We start from the raw sequence: 27709 nt of genomic DNA, 5'->3' as shown, positions 1-27709 counted from the left end.
CTGCTCCGTCCGACCATACTATTTTTTTTTTAATAACATTTCTTAATTCTTGTTTTCTTTATAATATTGCCTTCTCACTATTTATCACCCGCCTTCACTCTGGAAGGGTGCGTTCTCTTTCATTAAACCCACACGGATCTCCTCCTTCGTATGTGGTCGCAGCTCACAGCCAAAACCAAATAAATTCCCCTAATATACATATGTTCTTGCACGCAGAAACGTCCCTTCGTTCATTGCATTCTGTAATGCATCTCTTTTACATCTGCACCATTCCTTCTCTTTTCTTTTTTACGTGTCGCACGAAGGATCCACGTTATTGCACAAAAAAGAAATATACCGCGTGACAGACTTACCTGTTACCAAGAGAAAGCGCATACGCGAAGGGACGATTTTTTTCTCCGGCAAGCCATGTAATAATCGCGTCTCATTAACTTGAGTTTTCTTAACTCTTTATTTACAATCGAATGTTCGTATTGCGAACCAAATCAATGCTCATAAAACCAATGTTTCTCCACCTGCGCCTCTCTCACTCTAATTGTATCTTTCAAATAATTAATCAAAGAGTGAAAAGATGATTAAAAAACACTCTATGACATCGTACGCTATTGTTATTAAAATGAGAATAAAACTAAGAAAACACTTCACCGTAGGTATATTATTACTTCATTCTAAAAAATTCACGATACGGACATTCGAAAGTACATCTTAAAATGTAAGCCCGATATTAACGATATTCTCTATTCTACTCGAAGTATATCAAATTTTTCAGAGCTGTTAACCGGGATTTGTAAATACGAATAATTTGAATCACTACAAGACAGCCAGCAGCTTTAAAAAATGATGCGTATACTGGGAGTACTCGATGACTTAAAACTCTATATAACACGACTAATCTTGCTGCTACATATATAACCGAACGATCACTCATTTCCACCCTTCTTAATTTTTTCTACTCTCAAAACAACGCATTTTTACTACTTCACGCGAACTTGTCATTTTATTCATCTGTATTTATCTACCGTGCTTGTGCTTCACAAACCGCATTTCCGGTGTAACCTTTATATTTTTTTAGAAGCATGTTAATCTCTCTCTCTTTTCTTTCTCTTTCTTTACGGAACATACGAGAAAAAGTCGAAATTGTTCCTGCCGTAGAAATTCCCGGGAATTTTCACGGCAAAAAAAGAGGTAAAGAAAGTTAATAAACGTTGAATAACGTTATAGTATCGTTTAGAGACCATATATGGAAACGATCCATAATCTTTCCGCTTTTCTTCCGTCCTACCCTTTTAGGATTAGATCTCGATCGATGCGGCTGGTGATTAAAAACCAGCGATTAAATGTACGAGGCCGTCGCCGTTCGTAGGGTGGAATGAAATGCGCCGTGAAGTGTGTGCAGAGGCATCAACTTTTCAAGACCTGCCTGCATGGGAGACGAGTCGCCTCTGTGCCCTTCCTCGCGATTACGCCATGAGGTGCGTCCGTCGACGCACTGATTGTTATTATTGTTACGATAATCGCCATGGCCTCGCTGGACCCGGGAGCGCTGCGACGAGTGGATCGTATCGGATGGAGGGTGCGGGAGGACGCGACGAAATTGAGGGGGTGGCTGCACCCTGCACGCACCCTGGACCCCCTCTCACTTGTCCTCGGACTCGCCTCGCGATGACGTGTCCGTGTCCTGTCTATCGCTGCAATTGGATAAAACGAAAGGAATACGAAGATAGGACCTTTGATTTTCGCATATGATTTTGGCCATGTGTAAAATCCAGCTAGCGAAGATTAAAAATATTATTTTAAAAGTAACGCGCTACCGTTATTTAAAACTGTGCTGGAGAAAATAGGTAGTTCAAATAGTAATAGAAACATTTATTTAAAGGATTTTTCTATAAAATACTATTTAAAATAAGTTTTATATAATAAATATAAAAAAGCAAATGGTATTTATAACTTTGTTATATAATTACTTGAAAAAAAATTTATTTTATATTTTAATATGTTATGGATAAAAAGATAATAAGATAATAAGATTTTTCTCTTTTCTGTTCTTCTTCTTTACTATTTTTTATTTCTTAAAAGTACAAAATAAAAAATAGTAAATAAACAATAGAAAATAAGAAATTTATTTTTGATGACATGACATATCAAAATGTAAAATAAATCTTATTAATACTTATTTCAAATGATATTTCTATAGGTACACCTTTTAAATAAACATTTTTATTGAATCTATCTCAATTTTTTCTCAACTTTATTAAAAAGAACAATTTTTTGTTTTTTTTTCGCGGAAATTTTTTGACTATTTTTTTAGAGAGATCTATTTTTTTTAGATCCATTTGTATATTTCACTATTTCACCAATTCAGTACGAAATCTATAGTAGTTATGATTATTCACGACACAGTCCACATGCATGTACTGTTTGTTTACAAAGTAACGACAAGAGTAACTGATAAAATTTGTCATCGTCACAGAAAAAAGTAATAATTGTTACAAAAAAATAATAGTAACAAATTACCATTACTTTTTTCTACCACACTGAGAAAAAAGTCAATTTCAAAGTTACAATTTGGTTAAATTTTTCAACTTAATTATAATAAATTTCTTCAATTAAAATATTTATATATTTCAGTCGAATATATAAATACTTGAATTGAACTTCCATGTATTTAAATTAAATGAATAAATACTTGAACTGAAGAAATTTGATCAAGTTGAAAAATTTTCAAATTAACAGCTTTCTTTTCTCAGTGCAGTGTTACAAGTGAACGCTATTTCTCAACCTAAGCAATGAGTGATAAAGTGAACAGTGATAAACTGATAAAAGGACCATCGAGGCTTACCATATGTATCGTATAGACTTCATCTTGAGAGCGGTAGAGTTCTCTTTGCACTTGTACGCCAAAACCTGTTTCACGCTGCTAACGTCTACTGACGGAAACCTCGATGTTACGTAAGCTGCAATGACGAGGATATGAATTAAGTTAATGCTTAAAAAGAGAGATTTGTAACGCCCGGAAAAGAATGTCTTCGGACGTGTGTTATTCGACATAAGCTCGCTTATCTCATCGCGCACTCACATATAATGGCTTGGACCTTAGCCTTGTCGAGGGCAGGCTTCACAGGACGTTCAGTAGCCGTGCCGGCACGGCTCCAACGTTGACCGGTGACGGAGCATGTCGCCAGCTCCGTCGGGCTGAACAATATCGCGGCTAATCCACGCGTCAACTTGCGATAATCGCTCCACTTGACGGCTCTTAGTTGTTCCTCGCATACGGCTATACCCTCACCCAAGTGGACCTGCAAGAAGCATGAGAGTAACGGATTAGCATTCTGTAGACAGTAGCATTATTATTATTTATATATTTCTAAAAATATAAAAATATATATGAAAAGTACTCAAACCACGAATATTCTATAAAGATAAATGCATATTTGTGTGTGTAATGTAGTTTGTATTGAATGGATAGATTTACTGACCACTCCGTCCGATGATGACTCCTCGAATCCACGGAAGGCGGGCATCGCGGGCGGAGTGGTTCTCATGTCCAAGGGTAGCCAATCGCTCCTGGAGGGCGAGTTTCTGTGAACGGACGGCGATGGGTGTTTGCCACCTCTGGTTCCGAGCCGCGGCCTACCGCGACGTACTCTTCGGGCTGCAATCATCAATTGCAAAAGGGCATGAATTTTAATTTCGTCATTCTCGAGCGTCGTATAAACCTTTTGGGAAAAAAATGTCGGCTTCACCTGTTACCATTATGTAGCAGCTTATCTCTGCGGCGTATGCCAAACGCATCAAGATCGATGATTGTTGTTGCAGGAAATATTACACTAATCTTTTATAAACAATATTTAGAAGCTACATTTCATAGCAATGTACAACATACGAATAAGTGAGGAAAAAGTGCTCTAAGGTGGTTTAATAAAAAAAAACCCAGAATGTCGACTAACAAAATCTCTTGGGATAGCCGAACACGCATGCATGCTGCTCTCCGAGATGCTTTTATTTCTTTTTTTTTTAAATGTAAAAAGATGACAATGTATTCTCTTAACTTATCAAATTCAGCATAATGTTTAAACTGTATACAGTATATTCCTGTATTTAGTATATAGTATCAAAATATAGAAATCACAACTTAACAATTATATGTCACTTGAAAAAGTCACAGGAATGCTTTTGCAGGCAAAATAAACCAATTTCACTTATTCTATGGTATTATATAGCAACACATTTTCATGAAGTATTGTTGTTACTTGAATATTTTGTCACACTGTCTTCTAACAATCTTCTAATCAATAAATCAACCATTGCGCGGATCATTATGAAGAGGATAAACTTAAAATAAAACACCATAAACTTTCCATCAGCAATCAAATTTCCATAGAGTCCATGCAACTTATCTCTCTAAAAGAAAGTCGAGCAACAGCTTCACTGTCCATCTTGACAACTTCTTTTTACATATTTAACTAAGAGACAACTTTTCCATTATTTTCTATTAAACACTTAATTTTATATTTAAAAAGTTATATACTGATAAGTGATATATCGTGCTCGCACTGTGATGTCTGTCAATAATGCCCTGACGATCCATCTTCGATGTTGAGAATCACTCGTCGGCTCAAGTCCGTTTGACGTTACAATTTAAGAACAGCGGGGATATCTATCTGACGAAGACCACCTCGTTGTCGAAACTGTCCCGACCTGACCGATCCGTCAGCACCTCGACCATAGTTACGGTCCTTCGACTTTGGAGGTGGCGTCGGCGATCAGGTTTTGCAGGATCACCAGGGTCTTCCGTCCTTGTAGCGACGTCAGCTCGAGGAGGTCAGGGGCGGTTGCGTGGGCCGCTCGGAGATGTCTGCGTAGATTACTGTTGTTGCTGTAGAAGCGGCCGCAGCGCGGGCAAGGCCGCGGGGTATCCCAAGTGCTGACCGGCTCCACGGCGCCGGAAACACTCGATATCGTTATCGCCGACATCGCTGATGATGATGATGATGATGATGGCCCTGCTGCTGCCTCCATATCGAAACCGCTGGCTGCAACACACCAGCCGACCAATCTAGATTAGTTTCTCCGTCCATCCGTGTCGGCCGTCCGCCAACAATCACCCTCCGCCTCCTCTATTCATCTTTTTCTCTCTCTTTCTCTCTTTTCTCTCTCCTCATTCCTCAACATCTTCTCTCGTTTCTCGCTGTTAAAATTGAGGACTCACAGTCTAAATTCGAATCCCTGAGCGTCAGACAATTACGATATAGCAATATCTTGAGGTGATGCGTGAAACTCGAATCCCTTAAATTGAAGTTTCAGTTAGGATACCCTAAAAATTTTTCTCCGGACATCGCCGTTGTTGTCTTAATGTAGATGTGCTATTTCGAACGTGTCCATTATATCGGCAAATACCCCAACATATTTTAATAATATATATTTGCTTAATGATATATATTTTGAAATATGTACACTGAAAAAAAGAGTTTAGTAACAATAATCAAGCTTTGTGGTGATATAATTTTAATTAAATATTTGATTAATATAAGTGTATATTTAGTACTATTCATTGATTATATTATATTAATCAAATATAGTAATAGTAACCAGTGTTGAGTTAGATAACTTAAAATTATTTAAATAAAAATCAAAAAGAAATTACATGTAAACGTATTTTAGATTTAATAAGGATAATTTTAATGCAAATTTGTCTTGATAAAAAATAAAATTATATTTTATATCTAGATACTAGATATTTTATGATAGTAATGCTATTGAACAAAATAATTTAGGATATATAAATAATATTTTTATTTATAAACTTTTATTTCTTAAATGCGAAATTTCTTCAAATAAACTGACTGAATTAAAAGCATGTTCTCTTTCTCTCGTTTCTTTGAATCAATAGGCAAATAAAAATAAAAATTAAAAATATAAATAGAATATGTAACTCACATTATGACTGATAAAATTTCTTATAAAACTTTTCGAATCATCCATTGTTAATTAAAAAAAATTCTCCTGTTAAGAATAGTAACTTAGGAAGCAGAAATAATATATAAGGACAATATTTCATATTTATTGTTCACATTAACTCAGATAATTTGAAAAGGATAACACTTTTTTTATATAAGATATCTAATAAACACATTCTAATAATATATATTCTAAGTAAAACCATTTTTTCATCTAAATAATTATCTAAATAATTTTATACAAACACTAATAGTAAGCAATCGATTACTAAAAAAGGTTACTAAATATTACTAAATATTTTATTGACTAAATATTTAATCGAAACTATTTCACCAAAGCATAGGAACTATCATCTAGACCCCATTATTTTTACCAAACTCTTTTCAGTTATGTTTAGAAATATGCTGTATGTGTTTAGAAAAAAAATATAGAGATGCTGTGTAAAGTATACTGTGTAGTGTATTGTGATTCAAGGTTGAGTGCGATGTACTTCATCTTCTTCCTCTTTAGGCAATCTCGTAAAAATAATGCAATGCATATTCCGTACAAATGTGAATTACTTTATTCAAATGTATCATTTGACAAAATTTCGGGTACAGAACGAGTCGCTACGACGGGGGATATTGCGCTAAGCCAAACGGAAAGCCTCGCGATTATTCGACGAGTACTTCAATTTTCGTAGCCGAGAAGGTTCGCGGAATATAGTTTGCCTTTCCTCTTCTTTTTTTTTCGCGATCGGAACACGTACAAAAACACGAACGTAAGATAGGAACATCGCTATTATGATAGGATTATGCTTAGTGTCGTATTTTGCGAGAGCTGCGAGAGACCTCATCTTGCCGAATAGAGTAACGACGGGGACGGCCCCGTCACTCGACATTGCGATTGAACCGATGAGACTCGAGTGTTGTCTGCGTGTCGCAAAAAACGCGGGAGCGAGGTGGAAAGCACACTTGATTACAAATCTATGACTACTTGATGCACCTGTCGCTAGCGAAATTAACGCACGTTGTATACATGTATAGGGTTTATACGTGATGCGACTCGACAATGCCGCGCCATCCTTCGCAAGCTTTCTTTGAGATAACCATTTGTGCATTTGCATTTTTTTTTAGAACAGATTTTTAAAATAATAACAAAATAAAACTCTTTTTCACGTGGCAACTAATCGAACAACAGATGAGACAAATAAGCTAGTGATATAATCAATACCTAATTCTTTGAAAATAAACGACTCAATTCAAAATTGTAATATTATTTTAATTTAGAACTAAATTTGTTATTTATTCTAGTATAATTTACATTCCCATAGTAAGACAATTGAACGCCACTCTTAATATAAATTGTCCGATTTACGCGACACGAAACAATTTCTTTTTATATGTCAAAATATTTCGTAAATAATCAACATCAGTACAGATTAAAGTAAATTAAATCACACTACCATATTAAAAAATGGACGGCAACATATAATACTATTTATTTTCACAAATATCACGTGTTTTGCACTAATCCTTCCGAATATCCACTTAAAAAAATTTCTCCCTTACGATCGTGATGACACAACGTTAGAAACTTAAAAAGTAACGTAAGAGCTATTTATAACGAAAAACGAAATGGAAATAGCCTCTGTACAATTTCTTCGCCATTCACAACAGTCACAAGAATTTTCTCTCCTTCTCCCCCCCCCCCCTTCCCTTGCGCTTCCTTTACGCAATAATTGCAAAGAGATAAGTCAAATTGCGTTTGCGTCACATATTCATGCACAAAGGTTCAAGTCTTGCTCCAGATAATCTCCGATAAATTAAGTGCAGCATATGTGCAGTAAATTGCAAGCGTACTTGATGCAAGCTCAAAGATGCTTAAGCTACTTGTAGTGTTGGGCTATTAACGGATACATGCGCACGTATACAGTTTTCATATATATAACTACTTCTAAATGTTTCTAAACAAAAATCGTATCTGATGTATAAAATAAAAGAAATACGAGTAAAAAGATACATCGTAGAAAAATATGAAGATATTATATCTGCAAGTTATGCTGCTATCGGCACACTTATGCTGATTTTATAATATATAAAAATCGATCGAAATTATTTATCATATTATTGGAAGTAAAAATTTACATATTGTCTAATATATTCCTTTCTTTTACGACACTAGTGTCAAATCTGCAAAAATATGTAAATTGTCCCATAATAAAAACAGATTCAATTTCGTAACGTCTGCACATGTATCCAAATACTGTCAAACCACTTTGCGCCCATCACCGACTGCTAGTCAGTTAAATATAACGCAGTGCCGCATAGTTGTAATAAATAAATAATCGTGGCGTATCAAATCCTTATGGAGAAAATATTTAGCGGGAGCGTTAGCCGAAAGTAAAATATACATCTCTCGGTAAATGTATGCGTTATGAATTCAAGTTTTCTTTTTTTGATGCAGAGCTCATTCTGTCCAGATAATTGCTTGTTGAAAAAGAAGAAGATCTATATCTTAAAGCGTAAATCGGAGAATTTGCACTTTCGTCCGCCAACTTCCGTCGCGTTTACATTAAGCCAATAATAAGTCACTTTCGTAGAACCCATACGATCAGCCTAAAAAGAGCACTTCATCGATTTTTTTCTTTATTCTATCATTTTTGTTGCTACAAAATTGCTACACCTAAAGAGTATCCCGATAGGAACTAACAAAAGCGTGTTTATTCATAATTATTAAATTTTTTTTCTAAATGAGTCCATAATTATTAAATTATTATTATTATTAATTAATTAATATGATCATTGACAGCAGTCAAACCTGGATGTAAGATTTAATTGTGAATTATTAAATATAAAAAAAATTTATCTTGCTATATTTTAAAATATATCATAAATCTACGGTAAATTCAACACTTTCCATGTGTATGATCTTAAAGTTTCTATCGAGAATCTCGGTAGGTCATTTTTTGCATATATGCGATACTTTTTTTCTTTCACGCGTGACAAAGAGGAAGCCGATACGAATTTTCTCATCAATTATCTGTTCAGAAATTCCGCCAAGTACAAGCTACTGTACTTCACTTCTTCTTCTTTCCTCTTTTTTTCTTTCTTACGTTTTAATTCAGTATCATATCGCGCACTCACACTCGCACTCATTGAAAATCAGTCGTATGTATACTTTTGCGATTGCCATTATATAATCATACGTGGGATAGCACGAGACCGCTATTGACCTACCCGTTTACTTAGAGAATAACTTACTTCGGATACGCCATGATTCGAATAAATATCATACTTAAATATTAGCGTGTGACTACTTTAGAAGCGAAATATTCCTCGATACGGTCATATTGGAAAAATTGCCGCTATTTACATCGAAAATTTCGCACTTTTGCCTCCCGAGCGTACTAAAATCTAACTCTATCCCTTCTTAAGCTTATATATTTTTGAAAAAAGTACACTCGTAAAGGATCGACATAACGATCGGAACAGAATTTAGATAAAAAATTACGTGGACTATTTTGCATTTAAAAAATGCGGTTTCTCATTCGAACGAAGACATCACGACGTATTTTTTGTTATATTTGAGTAATATTATTATCATTTTAATGTTCACTTCTACCTTTCTTCTCAATAGGTCAATAGCCTTATTTTAAAAATAGTGTTATTACACTATTACACTCTCATGCATAAAATTCTACCTATAAATTTATGCCAATCTCATATGTCAACATAGAGAATTGAAAGTTTATTTTTAAGAATTAATAATACGATTTTAATCATAAAATAATAACAAGATGATAATTAAAAGTATTAAGTACTACATATTTTTGCACACTGGACTTTTCTTAAACTATAATACATATATTAATTGAAAATAGACTTAAAGAATATATTAAAAACATCTAATCTTAAAAAACAACAGTCTATTAGAAATATTCGAAAAAAATACTTTCCAAAACAAAGTACAAAATATCTCTCCAAAAAATATTTTCTCAAAATATTTTAATACTACTAATTTCTTTTAATTTAGGTATTAATTCTAAAATATTAATACTGACAATAACCAAATTCCAAATAATACAAAATTGACCGAATGTATGAAAAAATCAATTTTGATGACTAGAAGTAAATTTTTCATTTTAAATTACTGAATAAATAATAATGTAAATCAAATTGCAGTTGCGAAAAACACTTCGCAATACTATGAACAAAAAAAATAGAAAGATGTCCATCGTTTAAAAGAGAAACCTTCTATCGCCTTCCATTAAAGTAATGTTTCTTATAGCTACACCTATATTTGTAACAGCTAGCGATCGAATACACGAGTTATTTACCTTTTTTTGTGACGCGCATACAAATTCCATAATAATTTACATATATACAACATATAATTAAATGCGCTAAAATATAAGTTTTTATGATCGAAAAAAGCGACGCACGACGTTACGTGTGACGCAGGAAACCGATAATATAAATCTTTTTCGAACACAAAGCATTCTCGAGACAATACACATGTGTCCAAAATTTTTGGATTAACGGCGATAATAATAGTAATCGTAGTAGGACAGTAGTAATAGTAGTAGTAATAGTAATAGTAGTAGTAGTAGTAGTAGTAGTAGTAATAATAGTGGTATTGATATTGATAATAATAGCGGTAGTAGTTATCGTAATAGCAATAATAATAGTCGTAACAACGCATGATACAAATGCTAAATCGCAGTAGGATAAAGTTAAAACTTATTATCGCAGATAAAAGATACTTTTCCCTTTCAGTGAGCTTGCTGTACCTACTCATCGAGTTCTTTTGGAAAAATGGCAAGTACTGTTTGTATTTCATCACTAAAAGATATTTCTCTCGACACGGTGTATGTCGTGAATCTCCCTTTTCTCATTTTATATATGGTAAATTGCATTGTTAGACCCAAAAAAAATACTATGCAAAGTTTTTTTCTTCTATTAGCTGTGTGCTCGTTCGATCGATAATGTCGTTTATCGTTTCGATTCCTTTTTGCTTTCTTTCTTTCTTTTTTTTTAACTTTTCTTGTTTTCTGTTTTTTGTTGTCTCCGTGCTGCGGAATGCTTTTGCACACCATTTGAATTCGTAATATAATCGCAATTATAACAGTGAATGTTTGAAATTGTATTGTGATATTAGCTAGGTAACCGGTTTTAATGCCCAGCGAAGTCCGGCCTGTCAAATGATGCTTACTATTATGTGACATTCTGTAACACATCACTCTGATATACACAGTATATGGATCTCAGGCAAAGGATCGAGTAGATACCATAATAATTAAAAGCAAATATCGAAAGCAGTTAATAATATAAATAATACTCTTACAAATAATATAAATTATAGATTATTTATTGCCAACACAAAAAAGTAAGCTAGCAGTAGAACGAGAAATGTGATACTTTATGAAATGATATAGAAAAAATATCTATCTCTTGTTCTACAAAATATATTATATCATATAAATTAATAATTGCAGGATTTCCATTTATATAATTATATGAATATCACATATAACATAATGTTATACATTAACTATGTTCCCTTTGTCGCGCAGTGTTGAGCATTATTTTATTCTTGTTGTTCATTAAATATTAAACAAAAACAAATGATGCTTACAAACGCTGTAAATGCCAAAAGGAACGTAGCCACATTATATGTAATATATACATGATAAAATATATATTAGACATTATATATATACATATATATATATATATATATATATATATAATTCTAATATATATTATATATATGATATTATAATAAAAATATATTACAAGAAAGACTTCAAGTATCGTTAAAAAGCGAAATAAAGTCCGTATATGATCCGAAGCCTGAGAGTTGATGAATGTAACACTGCTTGGCAAATGTATAACAATATTATAATATGATATGCAACATTTATAATCTAATCTTATTTCGGTACTAATTGTCAGTTGTGCTGGGCATCTATTCATATCGTAAACAAAAATCTTGAATGTATATTCGTAGTACATTTAACTTGTAAAAAAACATTGCAATCACTTACCAATGTAATAACAGATAATAAAAACCGTTTGTATAATATCGATAATCTGTGTTTAGTTGCAGTCGTTGCAACGTCCCAGTACTATTGTAAGTTGTTGTATGTAAATATATTATAATAATATATAGCTGCATCTGTTTAGTAATTTGATTGTATGTGAGGTAAGGAGCCTGTTATATGAATGGTACGACTTAAAAAGTTACGATTCTAGGGAACATACCCTGTGCCCTCATTTCCTAGAATCGTTATTATAAATCGTACTTATGGAACTATTGTCATCTGTAAAATATAATATAAAAGATCCTGAGTGTTGTACTGTGTGGTACTATGGCTATGGAATTGTGTGGCAGATATCTATGCTGGTTTACTTTTATAGAAAGCTAAAACTGAATATTTTATTAAAGATAACAAAGACCAATTGCATATAATAGGAAGAAGTAGAAACTCATGATTATCAGAATCATCGGAAATTAAAAGTATATGTATATGTTATAAGTATATAATATATAGGTATATTAAAATTATAATACACATCAATTTTTGAAATAAAAATATGCTATTAATAAAAGCCTTCTCTTTCCTGTAAAAGTTATGCAGTGTCTCTAACAAAGTTATTGCACATGTATGAAACTGACGCAAACCGCGTTTCTTGATGCATAAATGATAATAGTGACTAAATATTTAAAATATTTTATAAAAATTATATCCCAATAAAAGTAAAAATAAATTAAAAACTCAATACATATAAACTCAAAATTCTAATTCTTATATATTTATATAAATATTATGAGAGTATTATGATTCCTTCTACAAAAATAAAAACTGAAATAAGCATTCTTATTTCCATAAATATTGATACTATTGAGGTAGAAGTACTTAAAAAACAAGCCTTCTACACTTAAAAACAAGAAACCAGCAGAGACATTGCCTTCTTATTATATATTGTTAAATTCAATCTGCTGCATTATTGCGATCACGGTTTGTTGATAACTGTTAATAATAAATATTATTACTCTGTTGAGCTGTCAATTGGCTGTATATTGCAATGTATGCATGTGAAAAATATATCATGTACGAGCTATGTCATTGCACATTGCGTTGCAATAATAAAGTAAATATAATCCTCTGTAAGAATATAATATTGTAGTAAATATCTGTAGTCTGTATAACACTGTATAGCATTAAATAAAACAACAAGTATCCGGCTGCAGAATTATCAGTACGAGGTGGGATGGCTGCTCCACCATCGGCATTTTTTTTTTATCGTTCTCTCCCTCATCAGCGTTCATCTTTACGATGAATAGGCACGGGACTTTTATACGTAAACTAGTCTCCCAAACCTATATACATTGTCGACCTTCGTATGAATGATCATTCGAATGATCTATGTAGGCGTGTCTTATTACGGACGAAAACAATCAAGTACGCGACCGTCAATCGGATTTGACATCTTGTCCTCCACTTGCGTTCGTGTGACAAGAATTGCATATAACTATTTCAAAAGATTAAAAATTATAAGTTATACATCTGCGCGCACTTGAGCGCGCAGGACCTGTTATTAAATACGGAATCAGCCTTGTGTCGTTAACGTTATTTCTATCTATTTGTCGGTCAACTACGAAGATACGTTTCCTATTGAATCACAAGTTCACTAAACAATAAAGAGATAAACTCGATTCTTGTTGCTATATCACAAAATGATACTGGGCGCGATAGTTTAAAAAATAAATAAATCCTGTACACACATTAGTGATACGTAGCATCGAATTGCAACATCGCACTAGCAAAATGCTTTGAATCACCAATCTGCGCTACCTCTACCGGATAAGCATTATCGTCAGCCTGTGTCTGATACGATCTGAGCTTTGGTTCTGTGGTGCTCCCACCACCACTAACCCCACCTTCCTCGGTAGTAGTACCTCGGGCAGGTGGGGTAGGAGCCGTTAAAAGCACCTTATTATCCACCTGAGTCTGAGCTTGTATCTGAGCTTGTGTTTGAGCCTGAACTTGTGTTTGGGTCTGAGCTTGAGCTCCTCCCTGAACCTGCGTTTGTCCCTGTCCCTGTCCCTGGACCTGAACCTTAACTTGATGCTGGTAGATCTCTTCCTGACGTTGCCTGTCTGCCACACTGAGTTCGTGGAAACTGACCAGGTGACGCTTCAGGTACAGCTTGGTCTTGAATGGCTTGTTACATAGAGGGCAAGTGACACTCTGAGGGTTGTGGATGAGGCGCATGTGCTGCCGCAGGTTGGACAAGTTACTGTACATGCGGTTGCACACAGGACAGGGGCGTGGGTCCAGCGAGTGCAGTTTACGCAGGTCAGCTGCAACACACACACAACTTGCTCTAACCGGTAGCAGCCCACAGCATTGCACGTTACCACAGCATAGCACCACGCCTTGTCACACCACGTATAATATCAGAATGATACCACCCACCACAGGACAGCAACAACCAGCAAACAACCCTATTTAGCGCTACCCAATTTTTGCTGCCTGCATGGTACAGTACAAAAAGGATCCCCCCGCAAGAGTATCACTTGCAAGGATGCAATGAGTCAAATATGTTTGGCAGACAAAACAATGGTAATGCAGTAAGAAAAAACATATAGTTTGAAAACAATGGTAAGCATGACTCGATGAATAATGAGAATCAGTAAATTAGTGACAGTCTTGTTTTGCATGTCTATTACACCTTGTTTTTGTATTCTATGTAGATTTAATATTTCTAAACAAAAGATTAGACATTTATTACAAACATGTAGACACATATTGCAATTTATTTTGATATGTGGTAGCATAATGACTTTTATTATTAGTTGTAAATTATTAAATAAGATTAATGTTTGATGAATGTAGATCTTTTGATTATTCATAATATTTGATTTTGTTACAATCAAAAAAGGAGACAGCAGTTAAAAATAATTTTACATGAATTAAAAACAAATACATGAGTATAATGAATATATAATGATACAGGATAATCACAGAGATACATTTATAGATATAATCCGGAATATTGCACTTTTACTTGTTTACTTATCAATAACTAGTCTTTAATATAATGTGCATAAAAAATGTATGGCACTAATCATCTAATCGAAGTTACATTGATATAATTTGAAGCAATATGTACAAGCCAATTTAAAAACTTGTCACAATAGCATTTAAATTATTAGTAAACAAGAAAGCAAATGATTATGAACTAGTCCTCGTTGATAATATTGTCTGAGCGTTAACTTTTTTAATAAGCAATTATTCTTTCTATATTAAACATTTTATTAGGGAAATCTAGTGTATATGTATACATGTATATGTATTATATGCATTAATATACACGTGAAGCAGGAAAACAAAAGATTATAAAGCATAATGGGATGGGGTTGTTTTTTTGAATATGTACACGCAGGACTTAATTGTTAATGATTCGAGTTTCCGGGCTATCTCGGTAACGTTCATACAACACAGCTGCTTAACTGCAAACTGCACTCTGTGGACTCAGGCGTGTTACAGCCTCCGAGTGTCAAATGTCTCCTACCACCTACCAAGACCTACCGAGCTACTCACGAGCTTACCATTTCAAACCATCAAGATTCCTTTCTGCTTCCTTGTTTCTACTCACATTTGACATTTGTGATGTAATGGCTAGGTTGTTGCTGTTTGTAATGGTGCTCGCACTACCAAGAAATAATATAAATTTTGACTCACCTTGCTGATCCTGATTTAATTCCGTACTTCCATGTGATGGACCTGGCATTCCTCCTTCTACATTTTGGTTTCCTAAAATAGAAACGATAATATGAATTTTAGAAATTTGATGTCTTCGATAAATGGATTTTCAAAGAGAAAGATTAAAATTCAATTAGAGAAATAATTTTATGGAATAAAATGTTTACTTTTAAATATATTCGAAACTAAATTACCTTGATAAGATGATGGATAAGATGGTAACACTTCCATACCACTATCCAAGCTGAGAAATCCACTGGGCAATGTATTAGCTTCCTGTTTAGGTGAGCAATCTTCATCACTGCCATATTCAGGTAATTCTATTTTTGGCTAAAAATATCGAGCACATTTTAATAATTGTAAGAATCTCTGTCTGTTTATATACATGAGACAGATATTAAAAACACATATACAAATACAGCGCAGCATAAAGTACCTCAACAATATCGAGATCTTTGTAACAATCGAGCTGAACTTGAGGCTCGATAAGTGGGCGCGAACGTGGTGCAATGGTAGCACAAGGCGGCACAGTGGGTGCTGGACTAGAAACTGGAGGTGAATCACTTCTTTTACACAGCCTTTTCAGTGGTGGAGGGCTCGAAGGTGGTGGAGTTTTACTGCGTTCATCGTCAAAGCTCGGAGAGATCAGATCACGGCCGTTTGATGCGTGGATGTTATTTGTCTTCAAATGCTACAAATTATTTTAAACAAAATTAGATATTGTAATGCACATTACAACACCACACGCCATGCATATCAAACTTGCGCTAAACACACCTTTTCGTTGTTGTGCTGATTACTTTGGGAGTCGGTGAGGCCACGAATTTGAAGAGATTCAGCAGTACGTAGAAATGTAGGTAACTCTGCTTGCGAGATATTCACCTCTCCAGCATACATAAATTCCAATAACGACTGTAAATGTTCGAACTCAACATCCCGCATGAAAATTATTGGATGCTTGCAAGGATTTGTCTGCAAAATAAATCCCACATATGGGGTTATTAATCATATGTTACACGCAGGTTTCACATAAATGTTACATAGGTGTTTGTCAAGAAAAGTGGAAATAATTTAACAAGATAAAAAAAACAAGTTGTGAACAAAGTTATCATAATTGTTTTCTTAAAAATATCAGATATATGTATTATTATATAACTCTCAATAAAATTAGCTATTCTACGATGTTTTTTATACTTTTTTAATAGTGATTACAAAATCATGGGAAATAAATCTTGAAAAAAAAAAACAAAAAAAAACTGGCTAGCATTACTAGCATTAATACAATTCAGTCTTGCATATTTAATTTTCGTCTCAGATATTATTATAGGATCAAGCAAATATCTTTAAAACCCTCAGGCATCTATTATTTCATCTCAATTTCAGTTCAATATTGTAATTCATATCATTTAGATAATTGCAGTCAATCACATCTTCTGAAAAAAGTAAAAAAACATACAAGAGATAAGAGTGCAGATTACGGTTGGATAATTTCGTCTCCAATAGCGCGAATATCGCTCATTGAACAAACGTATGTGGCCGAAGCCGTCTGCCGTTTATCGACTCCCCTGCCTCGCCAGCGCGTTAATTGCCGGGCAGCAATTATAAATTTTATTCGGCGTGGTCGCGCGAAAGGGGAGGGGGGAGAGGAGGAGGAGGAGGAGGAGGAGGAGGAGGAGGAGGAGGAGGGTGGGCGGGTGGCCGGAAGAGTAGATGCATGTCGTAATGACGTAACTGTGTGCACAACTCGAAAAAGGAGCCTGTGGCTCGAAACGAAGAAGATAAGGCGCGTGAGAGGTCGTCATGTAAATAGATATTGTGTAATTTTGGAATTATTCATCGCGAGATGAGACGAAGGAAATGCATACATGTTACGTGCGCATACCCACGCATCCATGGCGCGCGCACAGACACACGCACACACGATCACGCGCGCGCGCGCGCGCTCGAAGAGGAGCAGGGAGGAACGGGTGGTAGAGAGGGGAGAAGAGACGCCGGGCGGGGAAATAGGGAGGGGGAGGTGGAGGGCGGATGGCTGCCGGCGGAGGACGAAAGGGGGAGGAAGGATAACGGGAACAGGGGAGGCAGGGGAAGGCGGGGGACAGAGGGGCGGGATACCGTCGTCTAAGGTGGGGAGCGGGAAGAAAATGGTTTTCTAACCTTGAACAGCTCCTTGAAGTAAGGGCTGCACGCGGAGAGGACGACCTTGTGCGCCTGGAGCCGCCTGCCGTCGCACGCGAAGGTAACGTCGACGAAGTCCTCGTCATCTCGCAGCGCCTCGAACTGGCTCGTGATGTTCGCCTGAAAGTTATTCCACCGCAAGCAAAACTGCTGCTGGCTATCCGTCATTCTCTTCACACACTCGACTCCCCTTCAACAACACCTATGATCACACATGTGGGGGCTAACTTAGAGTACCATACGCCCGTGGGAAAAACTTAACTCTCTCATTACTGTAAAAATGTAAAATGTAAAAAGTGAATCGATGACTGAAGAGGAAACGTACGATATAAATAATGACAATCGATATCCAGGTTGCCAGCCGTCGGGCAGAAAAATTCTCTAGGCACCGGAACGGCGGTCGCGCCTCGCGGAACGCGCGAATCAACGGCGCGAGTCTCGGTGCTCGCGAGCTATTCGTTCGCAGCGACCGAATCTACGCGCCGGTAGACAGAAAAAAAAATCAGCTCGTACGTATCTCGGCGTGAAGTCTACTTTATCGAATATCTATTTTATTGATTTTGACAAATTTTGATAAACCAAAATATTCCTCGTCAGTTTAAATAATACTGAAACATTTTTTTTTCACTGTTACTAAAGCTAGAGTGCAGAAGTTCGAAGATTATAAGTGTATTGAACCTGAAACATTCGTCTATAATAACTTTTTAATTCGCTAATTCTTAAACGTTTAATTCACTTGAGTATTAAAATTTATTTTAAGGACAAATTGTCTCCGAATGCGGTGTATTTATTCGATCAGAAAACACGAAACGAAAGTAACATGATTCTAACGAAAAACAGATTTCGACTTTATTTACGCGCAGGAATCATTTTATACTTATAAGTAAAAATAAAATTTGCCAGAAAATGCGATACTTTTTTCTTCGTTACTCGTCGAGAGTTGAATTTGCACGGAAAATCGTCTCGTGCATCGATACCCGTTTCAAATTCACGGGCGGCAAGTCACGTCATACTCGGAACAAATTATTCCTAGATATCGCAGGCGGACGTTTCGAACCGTACGGCGCATGTGCCGCTCGACGACGCGCGCTCTCGCGCCGGCTGTCGAAACTGACGATGGGAGACGAAACGAGTATCGAATTTTCGGAAATAATAAGCTACATGTAATACACAATGCTGCTTCGATCCCACTGTGAGTATACACGTGCATGCGTGTTGCGTAATTACGAATGCTTGGTCGTAGGTGTGCGTGCAACGGGGAAATATGGCCGCCACGCTACGGAAACAGCAGCTCGTTATCGGATATAATGATTGATGCAACTCGCGAGCAACATATCGGCGAGAATAATTGGGAACAATAACGAGGAGACAAGAGAAACAAAAGCGTTTCGATCACTGAAAGAAAGAATGGCGGTTTGTCTTCTTCATTAACGTCATTTATAACATGTTATATTTTAAAAAGAAGTTAGATTGAGCATCAGTATTTGAAATATTCCACGTAATTATCAAGTAGAAAGTTAAATGGAAAAGGAAAAAAGGATTTTCAAAAATATTATTAGACGCATGGTAATTTGATTAAATAATAGAAAAATATAGTTAAATTATTGCGTTAAAAATGATGTGAATTGTAATTATATATTAAAAAAATATATTTGTTTATACGTAACTTGTTTTTCTATCACGATTATGGTTTATCCATTTGTTTAAATATGAACAGTAAAATTAAGTAATATTCTATACATATATCGGTTTTGTATAGTAAATATAATTATGAAATTCAAAATAAAATATAAAACCTTTTGTATATATGATCAAGTTTGAGTATAAATTAATATTCTTTAACTAAATTAAATTAAAGTTAATGGTTTATAAAATTAATTTAGTTACATTAAGAGTTAGATGAATAAAATATTAACCCAATAAAATTACATTAAGATTAAATTAAATTAATTTCGAAAAGTATTATTAAATTGGAATGTTGTATTCTTTAATAATTAACTTTCTAAATAACATAATTACAATATCAAATAAATGTAATATTTTATTTTGTAAATTAATTTTTTATGAAATAAGAAATATTTACATGGAAATCTTTTTCTTTTACATAAACTTTTTAACTTGATATAAAGAGTTAATATATTTTATAAATAATTGATTGAAATTAAAAACTAATTTATTTAAAATTAAGTAATCTAAATTAAAAGTTATTAATATTTTAATTTTATTATTTAAATTTTAATTTTTAAATTTGTTACTATCCCATATATAATATACAACAAAGTTATACTTTAACATTTATACATTTCCAAGCTCTAATGTAATACTGAAGTATTGGGGAAAAAAATTGAATAAAATTTTAGCTCAAAAACATAAAGACTATCGTTCTACTCGAGTTTACTAATTATTCGATGTGAAATTAGCCGAAAATAGCTACGAGATTGCAATTACCGTGAAAGTTAATACTCAGCATAAAGTATTCACGCCTCATTTATGTTTTCACGTTTAAATTGAGATATTTTTGAATCAAATGCATTTAGAAATTTACGCATTGTGACTACGACTGGAAAATCTAAAATTATCTTTCTATTGTTTAATTTAATGTTGCGTAATATTTATGTTTTTATAATCTTACTATTTTCCACACTCTCGTACGTATGAAGTACGTACTTCCGTTACATTCGACAAAGTTACAGAGATAACATATACTTGTGTCATGATCATAGATAAGGTATGTATTCAAATATGGCAGTTGACATTGAGAGACAGAGATATAGAGCGCAGCTAAGATCTCGATCACATAGTATGTTGAACAAAGACAATAAATCCTTTTTTAATTGAATCTCTCTTTCTCTTGAACGGCGGATTTATCTTTCTTCCTTTTTTCTTATTGAAAAAAATAAACTGTGTAAGTTTAGTTAAAAAAAAACAGACTTAATGTAGAAGAAATATAAGAGTGAAAGTGCGTGTGTTGTGTGTATGTGAGAGAGAGAGAGAGAGAGAGAGAGAGAATAAAAGACAATGTGTAGAAAAGAAAAAAATGCATTGTTTTAAAGATAAGAGAGGTTTTAGAATTACTTTTCTTTTTTTGCCAATCAACTGTGTACAATCGAATAAGGAAAGCATATGATTCGCCATCATCTTCTAAAAAATTAATATTCGCGTCTTCACATACAATCGATCTATATAGGATGTCTCACAATTCGTGAATTAAGATATTATAGCAGAAGTGTCCGAAAAATTAAGTAAAATAGGCATTTATAAATTATTTCAAAAGCTGTAATTTTTGAAATATATGTAAGGGTTCAAAATTAATTAATTAGAAATTACGCTTACATAGTTACTTGTCATTATTCATATGTTAACGCGTAATTAACTCACGAACATGAGAGTAATCCGTGAAACGAATTGACCAGTTTTAAATTTTCATATATCATTTAAAGCTACTGTTTGAAATAAAAAATTACAAATAACTATTTTATTCAATTCTTCGATCACTTTCATGCTATAGTATTTTAATTCGCGAACTTCGGGACACCCTATATAAATTTACGATCACGATGCATAGAGTACCAAGGTGCGCCGCGTTCAGATTGTAAAACATCTAACTTCAGACGGAAAGCGATAAACGGCACCGAAGTGTACCCCCTCGGGTCGTGTGTAGGAGCATCTCCGCGAGGCGCTCGCGGATCTCGTAGGCCGCACTGATTTCGCCTGATTCTATATTTAACGTGGTGCTTTCGACTTCGGTCTGCCGTGACGCGGCCGCGCGTCTCTCTCGGTACGGCTCGTTCACTCGTACGCTCGTTCGTTCGCGCGCGTCCCGCAACCCGTCCGTCTCGCGACTCACTTCACGCCGCTCGGTCGTTCTCGCGAACGCGTCGTGAACGCGCGAGTGTCGCGGTACCGTGTCCCCGGTGCTTCTACGCGAGAGAAATGTCAGTGACGTGAACGTGCAGCACGCGTCGTATATTATCCCTGCAGTTTATTCTCGAGAAAGCGCAAAGATGTGCGCCGGACATCGACGCACGGTAAGCGATCGAAACCCCGTCCGACGTCGACGTGAGACGCCGTCCTTTAACCTAATTCCGTTCTCTGGCGCCCGCGGTTATTTGCGGGAATATTTAATCGATACGCCAAAGGAGCACGGTCACCGCCGTGAAAGAAAAAGAATATGTCCCCGCCTCGTCATCTCGTACGCCCCGTCCGTACGGGCGAGCGGCTCGATGCACGCGTCGCCGATTCGCGACGTCAACAGCTGATCTGATCCTTCGACCGTCGCCCGAATCGCTCGCAGTCTCTATCGCGCCGTCCACCCGTGACAAACGGGGCGAGGGAAGGGGGTGGACAGGTGATACCCGGGGCGATTGAAGTACAATATCTCGCTGGTAATCGCGCGCACCTTTGTACTTTGCACCGGGTATCTCGCTCCTCGAGAGATATAACATCCTTATAACCTAAAAAAAAAGAGGGAGGGAGATAAGCTCCGTGGTAAAGCAGGCTCCGTTTCGTTTCGCGTTTCTCCCTTTCTTTCTTTGCCGTGTATGCACTCGCTCAATTTTTTTTTCTCCAGGATTTCTGTACTATGGACATCGTTCCATGATAATGAACAATTTCCATTCGGCACGATTTATATAACTGTGATGCTGTCATCGTAAAAATTCTCTCCTTTTCTCTCTCTCTCTCTCTCTCTCTTTCTTTCTCTCTTTCTCTGGCACACTTTAGACACATATTGTTGCGATGTTATGTGTATCGTCTTATAGAAATTACATGTCTGAACAAAGTACAGATCTTTGCCAAGTAGGACGTAAAATGACATGATGATGGACAGTGAAGCAGTGAACAATGCAATTAGTGGACAAAGGACGATACACGTAGCTGCTATGAGAATTACACATATTCAGCCTATCTTACGTCTTAATTCCTTTAATGTAAGGAAGTGGCTCGAGAGATATTGTATAGATGTAGTTTTGCTATAAAACTTCTGCCACACTACTAATCGCACATTCTTTTACTATTTCAGTCCCTGCACGACTTTTTCCATTGGTGATCGTGGTGGTTTCCCGCAGTGGAAACCAAAAACTTCATCCTTGGCCACGGTGAGCACTTTTGATTTAATTAAATTTATCTCGTAAAAGATAACTTATGTATCTTTCTGCGTGTGATTTACTTAGAATCTTTCAGCTAAATTTAATTAATTTCTACAGATCTCACGTTTTTGTAAAAATCTTCTGATGCAAGATTCACATACAAAATTGCCCATAAATGTATGTGGATTAACTTTGATCTCAATTTAACTTACTTTTTATCTGCTTCTAGTTCTTTCTAAAGAATTGAGTTAAATTGAGAGTTAAAGTTAATCTACATTGATGAAAATGGATGCTAGAAAATTGAATTGATGCAAAAAAAACCCACAAGTTGTCCTGAAGTTTTCTGATCTTAGATGATGATGCAAGCTTTCTTCATTTTTATGTGGCTTTTCAGGAGAGATGATATATTTAATCTAATCTTCATCTGAATGAGTAATGTTAAAGCACGTGCGAATCATGTGGCAAGGAATGTCGAGGAATAATGAGACTCGTTACCTTTCCTATTTTCTCCGCGACGCTGAATATATTATTCTACGGCTTCGCGAGTGTCGCGGTCATCCAGCGGAAGCACCATAGAGCACTGAAAAGACTACATAACTATTGTATCATATCAGCCGAGCATTACCTTAATCTTGGTAGGAGTCGAACGCGGACTTAGCTACGTACAGTCCGTGCAGAAAGCGCCTCGGCGCAACCCGCGGATGAATGTCGACTCTGTTAATCGGCGATATGCACTCCTTCGGGGATCACTCCGCGATTGAGTCGGTTCGCTCCACGTCCCACGACTGAGTCTCGTTTGGCCACAGCTTACACTTCCCGCAATTCGCGTTCTGAGCGATATAGAACATTTTATAAAGATAAAGGATCTCGCGTGTATTATACCATTAAAAAATGCACATTTGTTTATTTTCCATACGAAAATTACATTTATCTCAACATTTTTTATATATCTGACGTGTAATATATAAAATTGTGACGATTCTTTGAATGAGAAATTACAAATATAGAGAGAGACGTGTTACTTGTACAAGTGTAAAGCGTATAAGTATGTTTTTTTTAATCTCAATTGCCATGTTTATAGCGCGTTACGTCACGTTTCTTGATATGCTACATATATATGCACCGCGTACAAAAAATGTTCCACGTGCAGTATAAATTAAGACTCGTTCGTTTGTCATAATGAGGTTTCAATCTTCACATAAACATAGTTTTAATAACGAAAGTTATTCTATATAAGCGCATTTCCCACATAATTTTCAAATAAATGAAACGGATAAATCTCAGATTGGAAATCAATATACTAGTCATATCAATATGCGGTATGCATAATTAAGAGAACATGTCTACGGAATCGTTTAATCCGTAATTATTGCGTTATATAATTAAACGCAAGAGTTCTGTAAAAAAAATAAGCGCGCAACCTACAAAGTATAGGCCAATACATGATGAACGGGGAAAAAACTAATAAGACTGGTACAAACCGATACAAAATTATTTGACTTCACGTTTGATTGATAGACAGAGATTCTGACAGCGACAATTCTCGTCGCACGACTGTCGCAACTATGTAGAAATTCACGCAATGCCGACGATGCGCATACGAGACATTTCTAAAAAGATAATCTCGCGACTTTAAAACAATCCACGAGCGTGATATTCGCGTAAGTGAAAAAAGAGAAATCTCTTTAACTGCATTTTATTCCATTAGGCCGTAATCAGACTGGAGATTGAGGTTGAATTAGAATTTGACCAATCAAAGCAAAGTGCACTAAACTTGAGATTGATTTTCTTTCTTTGGATTAATTACTTAAATTTTAATCCAATTTTAATCTTAATTTCTATGTAGGCTGATTATGACTTTAGAGTCTGCGCACAATAAATGGAACAAGGGGAACAGAGAATAAAAAACAGTTCAATAAGAGTTGTTAAATAAAAGAAACGTAATGAAAAACGTTTCTTATTTAATATATTAACTGTTCCTTATTCTGTGTTTACATACACAAAAAGAATGGATTTGGTGAGGTATCTAAAAATTTAGCTATACAAATATAAAAATAATTTTATTAAGCCATTACAATAACTGTATCAGACATTCAAATTGATTGCTAAAATGTTAAATATTTTTTGCAGCTTTGTTTATCATACATGGGCTTCTTAAATAATTATTTTTGGTCTAACAAAATTAATATTTTTAAATCTGTGTCTAAATTAGCTAATAAATAATAAATATAATAATAAATAGTTAAATTTTTAGATGTTTTAGCAAAATCGGTTTTTTTTTCATGTATATTTATTGCGCTGCTCTTTACTTTAACAGCACATACAATTCTTAGATTTTCTCACTCTTTCTCTTTCTTTTGTTCTTTTGTTCTCCATATGCAAAACACACCATAAGCGAGCATTTTCAAACGAGATTGTACCGCATATCAGTCAATATCCGATGATAACGGGCGAAACTCATCTACTTGCATATCGACTGGACCCTGACAGAACTGATCGAGTCACACGAGCGAAGGATCGAAATATCGTGTTTTCGCGTTTCATCACGATTTCATGTTTAAATTACGTCAGCCGTACAATCGGAGACTTCGCGCGCATCAACCAGTGTTCCTCTTCATCGCCGAGGGTTGACAAGGAAGACCGTAGCGTTCTGTTTAAAGTTCAATTTTTTTTTCAATTTCCATTGTCGACGCGACGTTGGGCGTCGTGCGATGTTGCTGCGTGGAATCGCATTCGCGGAAGCGCGCCGCAATTCGGCGCGGCGCGTCTTTAAGGGCCGCGACAAGACGCAGGGCAACAACGGATGCGAGAAGGAGGCCGCGTCAGATTTGTCCACCCACGATGGATCTCTGGTGCGACACGTGCGCAAGGCGATGACAGCTTATCGGCCCACGGGGGAGCCGCTGTCCCCCGTTTTTCCCGTTGCGCTCGTAAGTTGCAAGAAAGACGTGAATTTACAAAGAAGAGCCGAGAGAACGGTCCGAACGGGCCGAAATGGTCAATAATTTTCGGGTTGACGTTATCACGGATTGCGGAATTGCGTCACGTTGCGATATCTTCAAATCTTGCACGGATAGAACGATTTAGCTGAGGTATCTAAAACTTTCTCTGGATACATATCCGAAGATAATTTAGCGGGACCATCAAGATAATTGTAAAGAACAATTCAAGCACAATAAGCAACGTTGCAAAAAATTTTGACATTTTACACGGAGAAAATTTTATATCAAAACAGCGTGCGAATAGAATAATTTCAAATATTATTGTTTCTATCGAACTAAGTAGTCGTTGAGGGCCCTTCCGACACGCAATGTCCCTAAACGCGCGAAATTTTGAGAAGTTAATTGGTAAACTAATGAAAAACGTAATAAAATTTTTTATAACTTCTTTTTGTGGTCTGTGTTTATCATAATAATTTTCGATGAAAAATTTTCTCCGTGCAGCCAACATAATGAGCTTGAGCTACATAATTATATTTCGATTTCGGTTTAACAAAATTATTCTTTTTTCATCTGTATCCAGCCAAATTTTTAGTAAGCGAAACTATTCTTTCCATGTAAAATTACCTAACTGCGGTCCTCTCGCGTCTCTTTCGTGTTTGAGAAAGGTCGCGGTCGCTCACTCACTACTCCACGCGCTAATGATTAATATGAAATTCCTATTTAGTATGCCGTATGCCGAAATGATAAACGGGATGAGCGGACCGGTTTCTCCCACTCCGCGAAAGCTGCTGGTCACTATAGCTGTCACGGAGATTCCCACAATTTGCGAGACGTATTCTGAGTTCAGTAATGCGACATTATCTCGAACGTCACCGAAATACGGTGCGACGCGGTGCGCGATCAATGTCCATATAATCGATCGGTACATGTTTGAGATAAACAGAAACACAGTTCGCGACTACTTTGCGGGGTTAACGAGGGGCTTTTTAACGTTCTATTTGCCATCGCTTAGCGAATTGGCCTCGCTTCAGTGTTCGCCCCGCCTCCCTAGAGTAGATACATATCGAAGTGTTCGAAGTAATTTGCCATTGAACTAACTTTTCGGTCCTGTTTTTCTTGTCTGATTCTATTTTTACATCTCGAATTTTCTCCTTTTACTCCCGACGGAGCGCGACGAGAGCTTCTTTATTAATTAAAACGCGATTGTTCTCCATTAAGCGTTGGAAAACAATCGATTTTTATCGCGGTTATCGACTTTTACATTTAAGCTTCAGATCAGTCTTATCTTTTTCTTATTTTGTGCCTTACTTTTGCGCGCTGCACATTAAGCGTAGTCTATAATGAAGATTTCAGCTTTAAGCCATAAGAAATTGACCAATCACAGTCGATTTTTATAAAAATACTCAATTGTGATTAGTTCAATTTCTTACGGCTTAAAGCTCAAGTCTTCATTGTAGACTACGCCTTAAATAGCTCTCGTTCAATCGTCCATTATTTTCCATAAAAATGCCAGCCGAGAATACCGCTGGGGATCGATTGTCTTATGACATTTTCCCATTACGTTCTCCTCGCGTATAGCAGCGGCGACATTAGAATACACGGTTATCTCGCGTAACCTTGCACCACCTCGCTCAGCTAAGAAGACCGCGCCGAGAGGATCGGAAAGTGAAATTGACGGCGAAACGCTAACGAGCCTTGACTCGATTGTGGCGTGTCGAAAGAGATGTGCAAAACGCGTCTCGGTCCATCTCCGGTCACGCAGCTGCAACGCCTCGACGCCTATGACGCTG

At 35.9% G+C, this 27709-nt stretch overlaps 3 protein-coding genes and 1 long non-coding RNA gene across 8 annotated transcripts in view; 2 read left to right on the top strand and 2 right to left on the bottom strand.

Annotated features, from left to right (window-relative positions):
• Nucleotides 1-49: 49 nt before the first annotated feature.
• LOC105831291 (protein abrupt) lies at nt 50-18207 on the bottom strand. 4 transcript variants are annotated; one of them, XM_012671315.3, is made up of 9 exons: nt 17870-18206; nt 16490-16684; nt 16149-16403; nt 15907-16042; nt 15692-15763; nt 3477-3652; nt 3077-3296; nt 2840-2954; nt 50-1688 (listed from the first exon to the last, which is right to left on the bottom strand). In XM_012671315.3, the coding sequence occupies exons 1-9, from the start codon at nt 18056-18058 to the stop codon at nt 1637-1639; spliced, it is 1410 nt and encodes a 469-aa protein (XP_012526769.1). In that variant the 5' UTR covers nt 18059-18206; the 3' UTR covers nt 50-1636. The 4 variants fall into 4 exon arrangements, with proteins under 4 accessions (XP_012526769.1, XP_028050014.1, XP_028050015.1 ...); XM_028194213.2 differs by having other exon boundaries at nt 50-1682; nt 17870-18205; XM_028194214.2 differs by lacking the exons at nt 50-1688; nt 2840-2954; nt 3077-3296; nt 3477-3652 and adding an exon at nt 3939-5033 and having other exon boundaries at nt 17870-18207.
• A 489-nt stretch (nt 18208-18696) lies between these two features.
• LOC105831292 lies at nt 18697-19427 on the top strand. The gene is made up of 2 exons (XM_012671316.3): nt 18697-19053; nt 19134-19427. The coding sequence occupies exons 1-2, from the start codon at nt 18797-18799 to the stop codon at nt 19249-19251; spliced, it is 375 nt and encodes a 124-aa protein (XP_012526770.1). The 5' UTR covers nt 18697-18796; the 3' UTR covers nt 19252-19427.
• A 1340-nt stretch (nt 19428-20767) lies between these two features.
• On the bottom strand, nt 20768-21855 carry LOC118644370. The gene is made up of 2 exons (XR_004962185.1): nt 21461-21855; nt 20768-21031 (listed from the first exon to the last, which is right to left on the bottom strand). It is a non-coding gene; the product is annotated as an uncharacterized LOC118644370 (long non-coding RNA).
• Nucleotides 21852-27709, top strand: part of LOC105831289 (trafficking kinesin-binding protein milt) — a 59488-nt gene continuing 53630 nt past the window's right edge. The window contains exons 1-2 of one of the 2 annotated variants that reach the window (XM_012671312.2): nt 21852-21918; nt 22911-22986. Coding sequence is in view for 1 of the 2 variants with exons in the window: in XM_028194204.1 (XP_028050005.1) it covers nt 25689-25907 (219 nt within the window). In the remaining variant the exon portion in view is untranslated. Of the gene's footprint in view, nt 21919-22910; nt 22987-25673; nt 25908-27709 lie in introns of those variants that run through there. The other variant, XM_028194204.1, reaches the window with a different exon arrangement.

Source organism: Monomorium pharaonis, chromosome 2 (assembly GCF_013373865.1).
Source record: "Monomorium pharaonis isolate MP-MQ-018 chromosome 2, ASM1337386v2, whole genome shotgun sequence".
In the NCBI taxonomy this organism is placed as follows: Eukaryota; Metazoa; Arthropoda; class Insecta; order Hymenoptera; family Formicidae; genus Monomorium; species Monomorium pharaonis.
This window is presented reverse-complemented; position numbering and strand designations above follow the sequence as displayed.

Excerpts from the sequence above, each read along its gene's own strand:
- LOC105831292 (XM_012671316.3), top strand. The coding sequence starts at position 18,797 with ATGCGATACTTTTTTCTTCGTTACTCGTCGAGAGTTGAATTTGCACGG. Across the intron at positions 19,054-19,133 it reads TCGGAAATAATAAGCTACAT|GTGTGCGTGCAACGGGGAAA; the intron begins GTAATACACAAT and ends GCTTGGTCGTAG.
- LOC105831291 (XM_028194208.2), bottom strand. The coding sequence starts at position 18,058 with ATGACGGATAGCCAGCAGCAGTTTTGCTTGCGGTGGAATAACTTTCAG. Across the intron at positions 16,685-17,869 it reads ACTTCAAGGAGCTGTTCAAG|ACAAATCCTTGCAAGCATCC; the intron begins GTTAGAAAACCA and ends TTTATTTTGCAG. Across the intron at positions 15,764-15,906 it reads TTATCCATCATCTTATCAAG|GAAACCAAAATGTAGAAGGA; the intron begins GTAATTTAGTTT and ends TTTCTATTTTAG.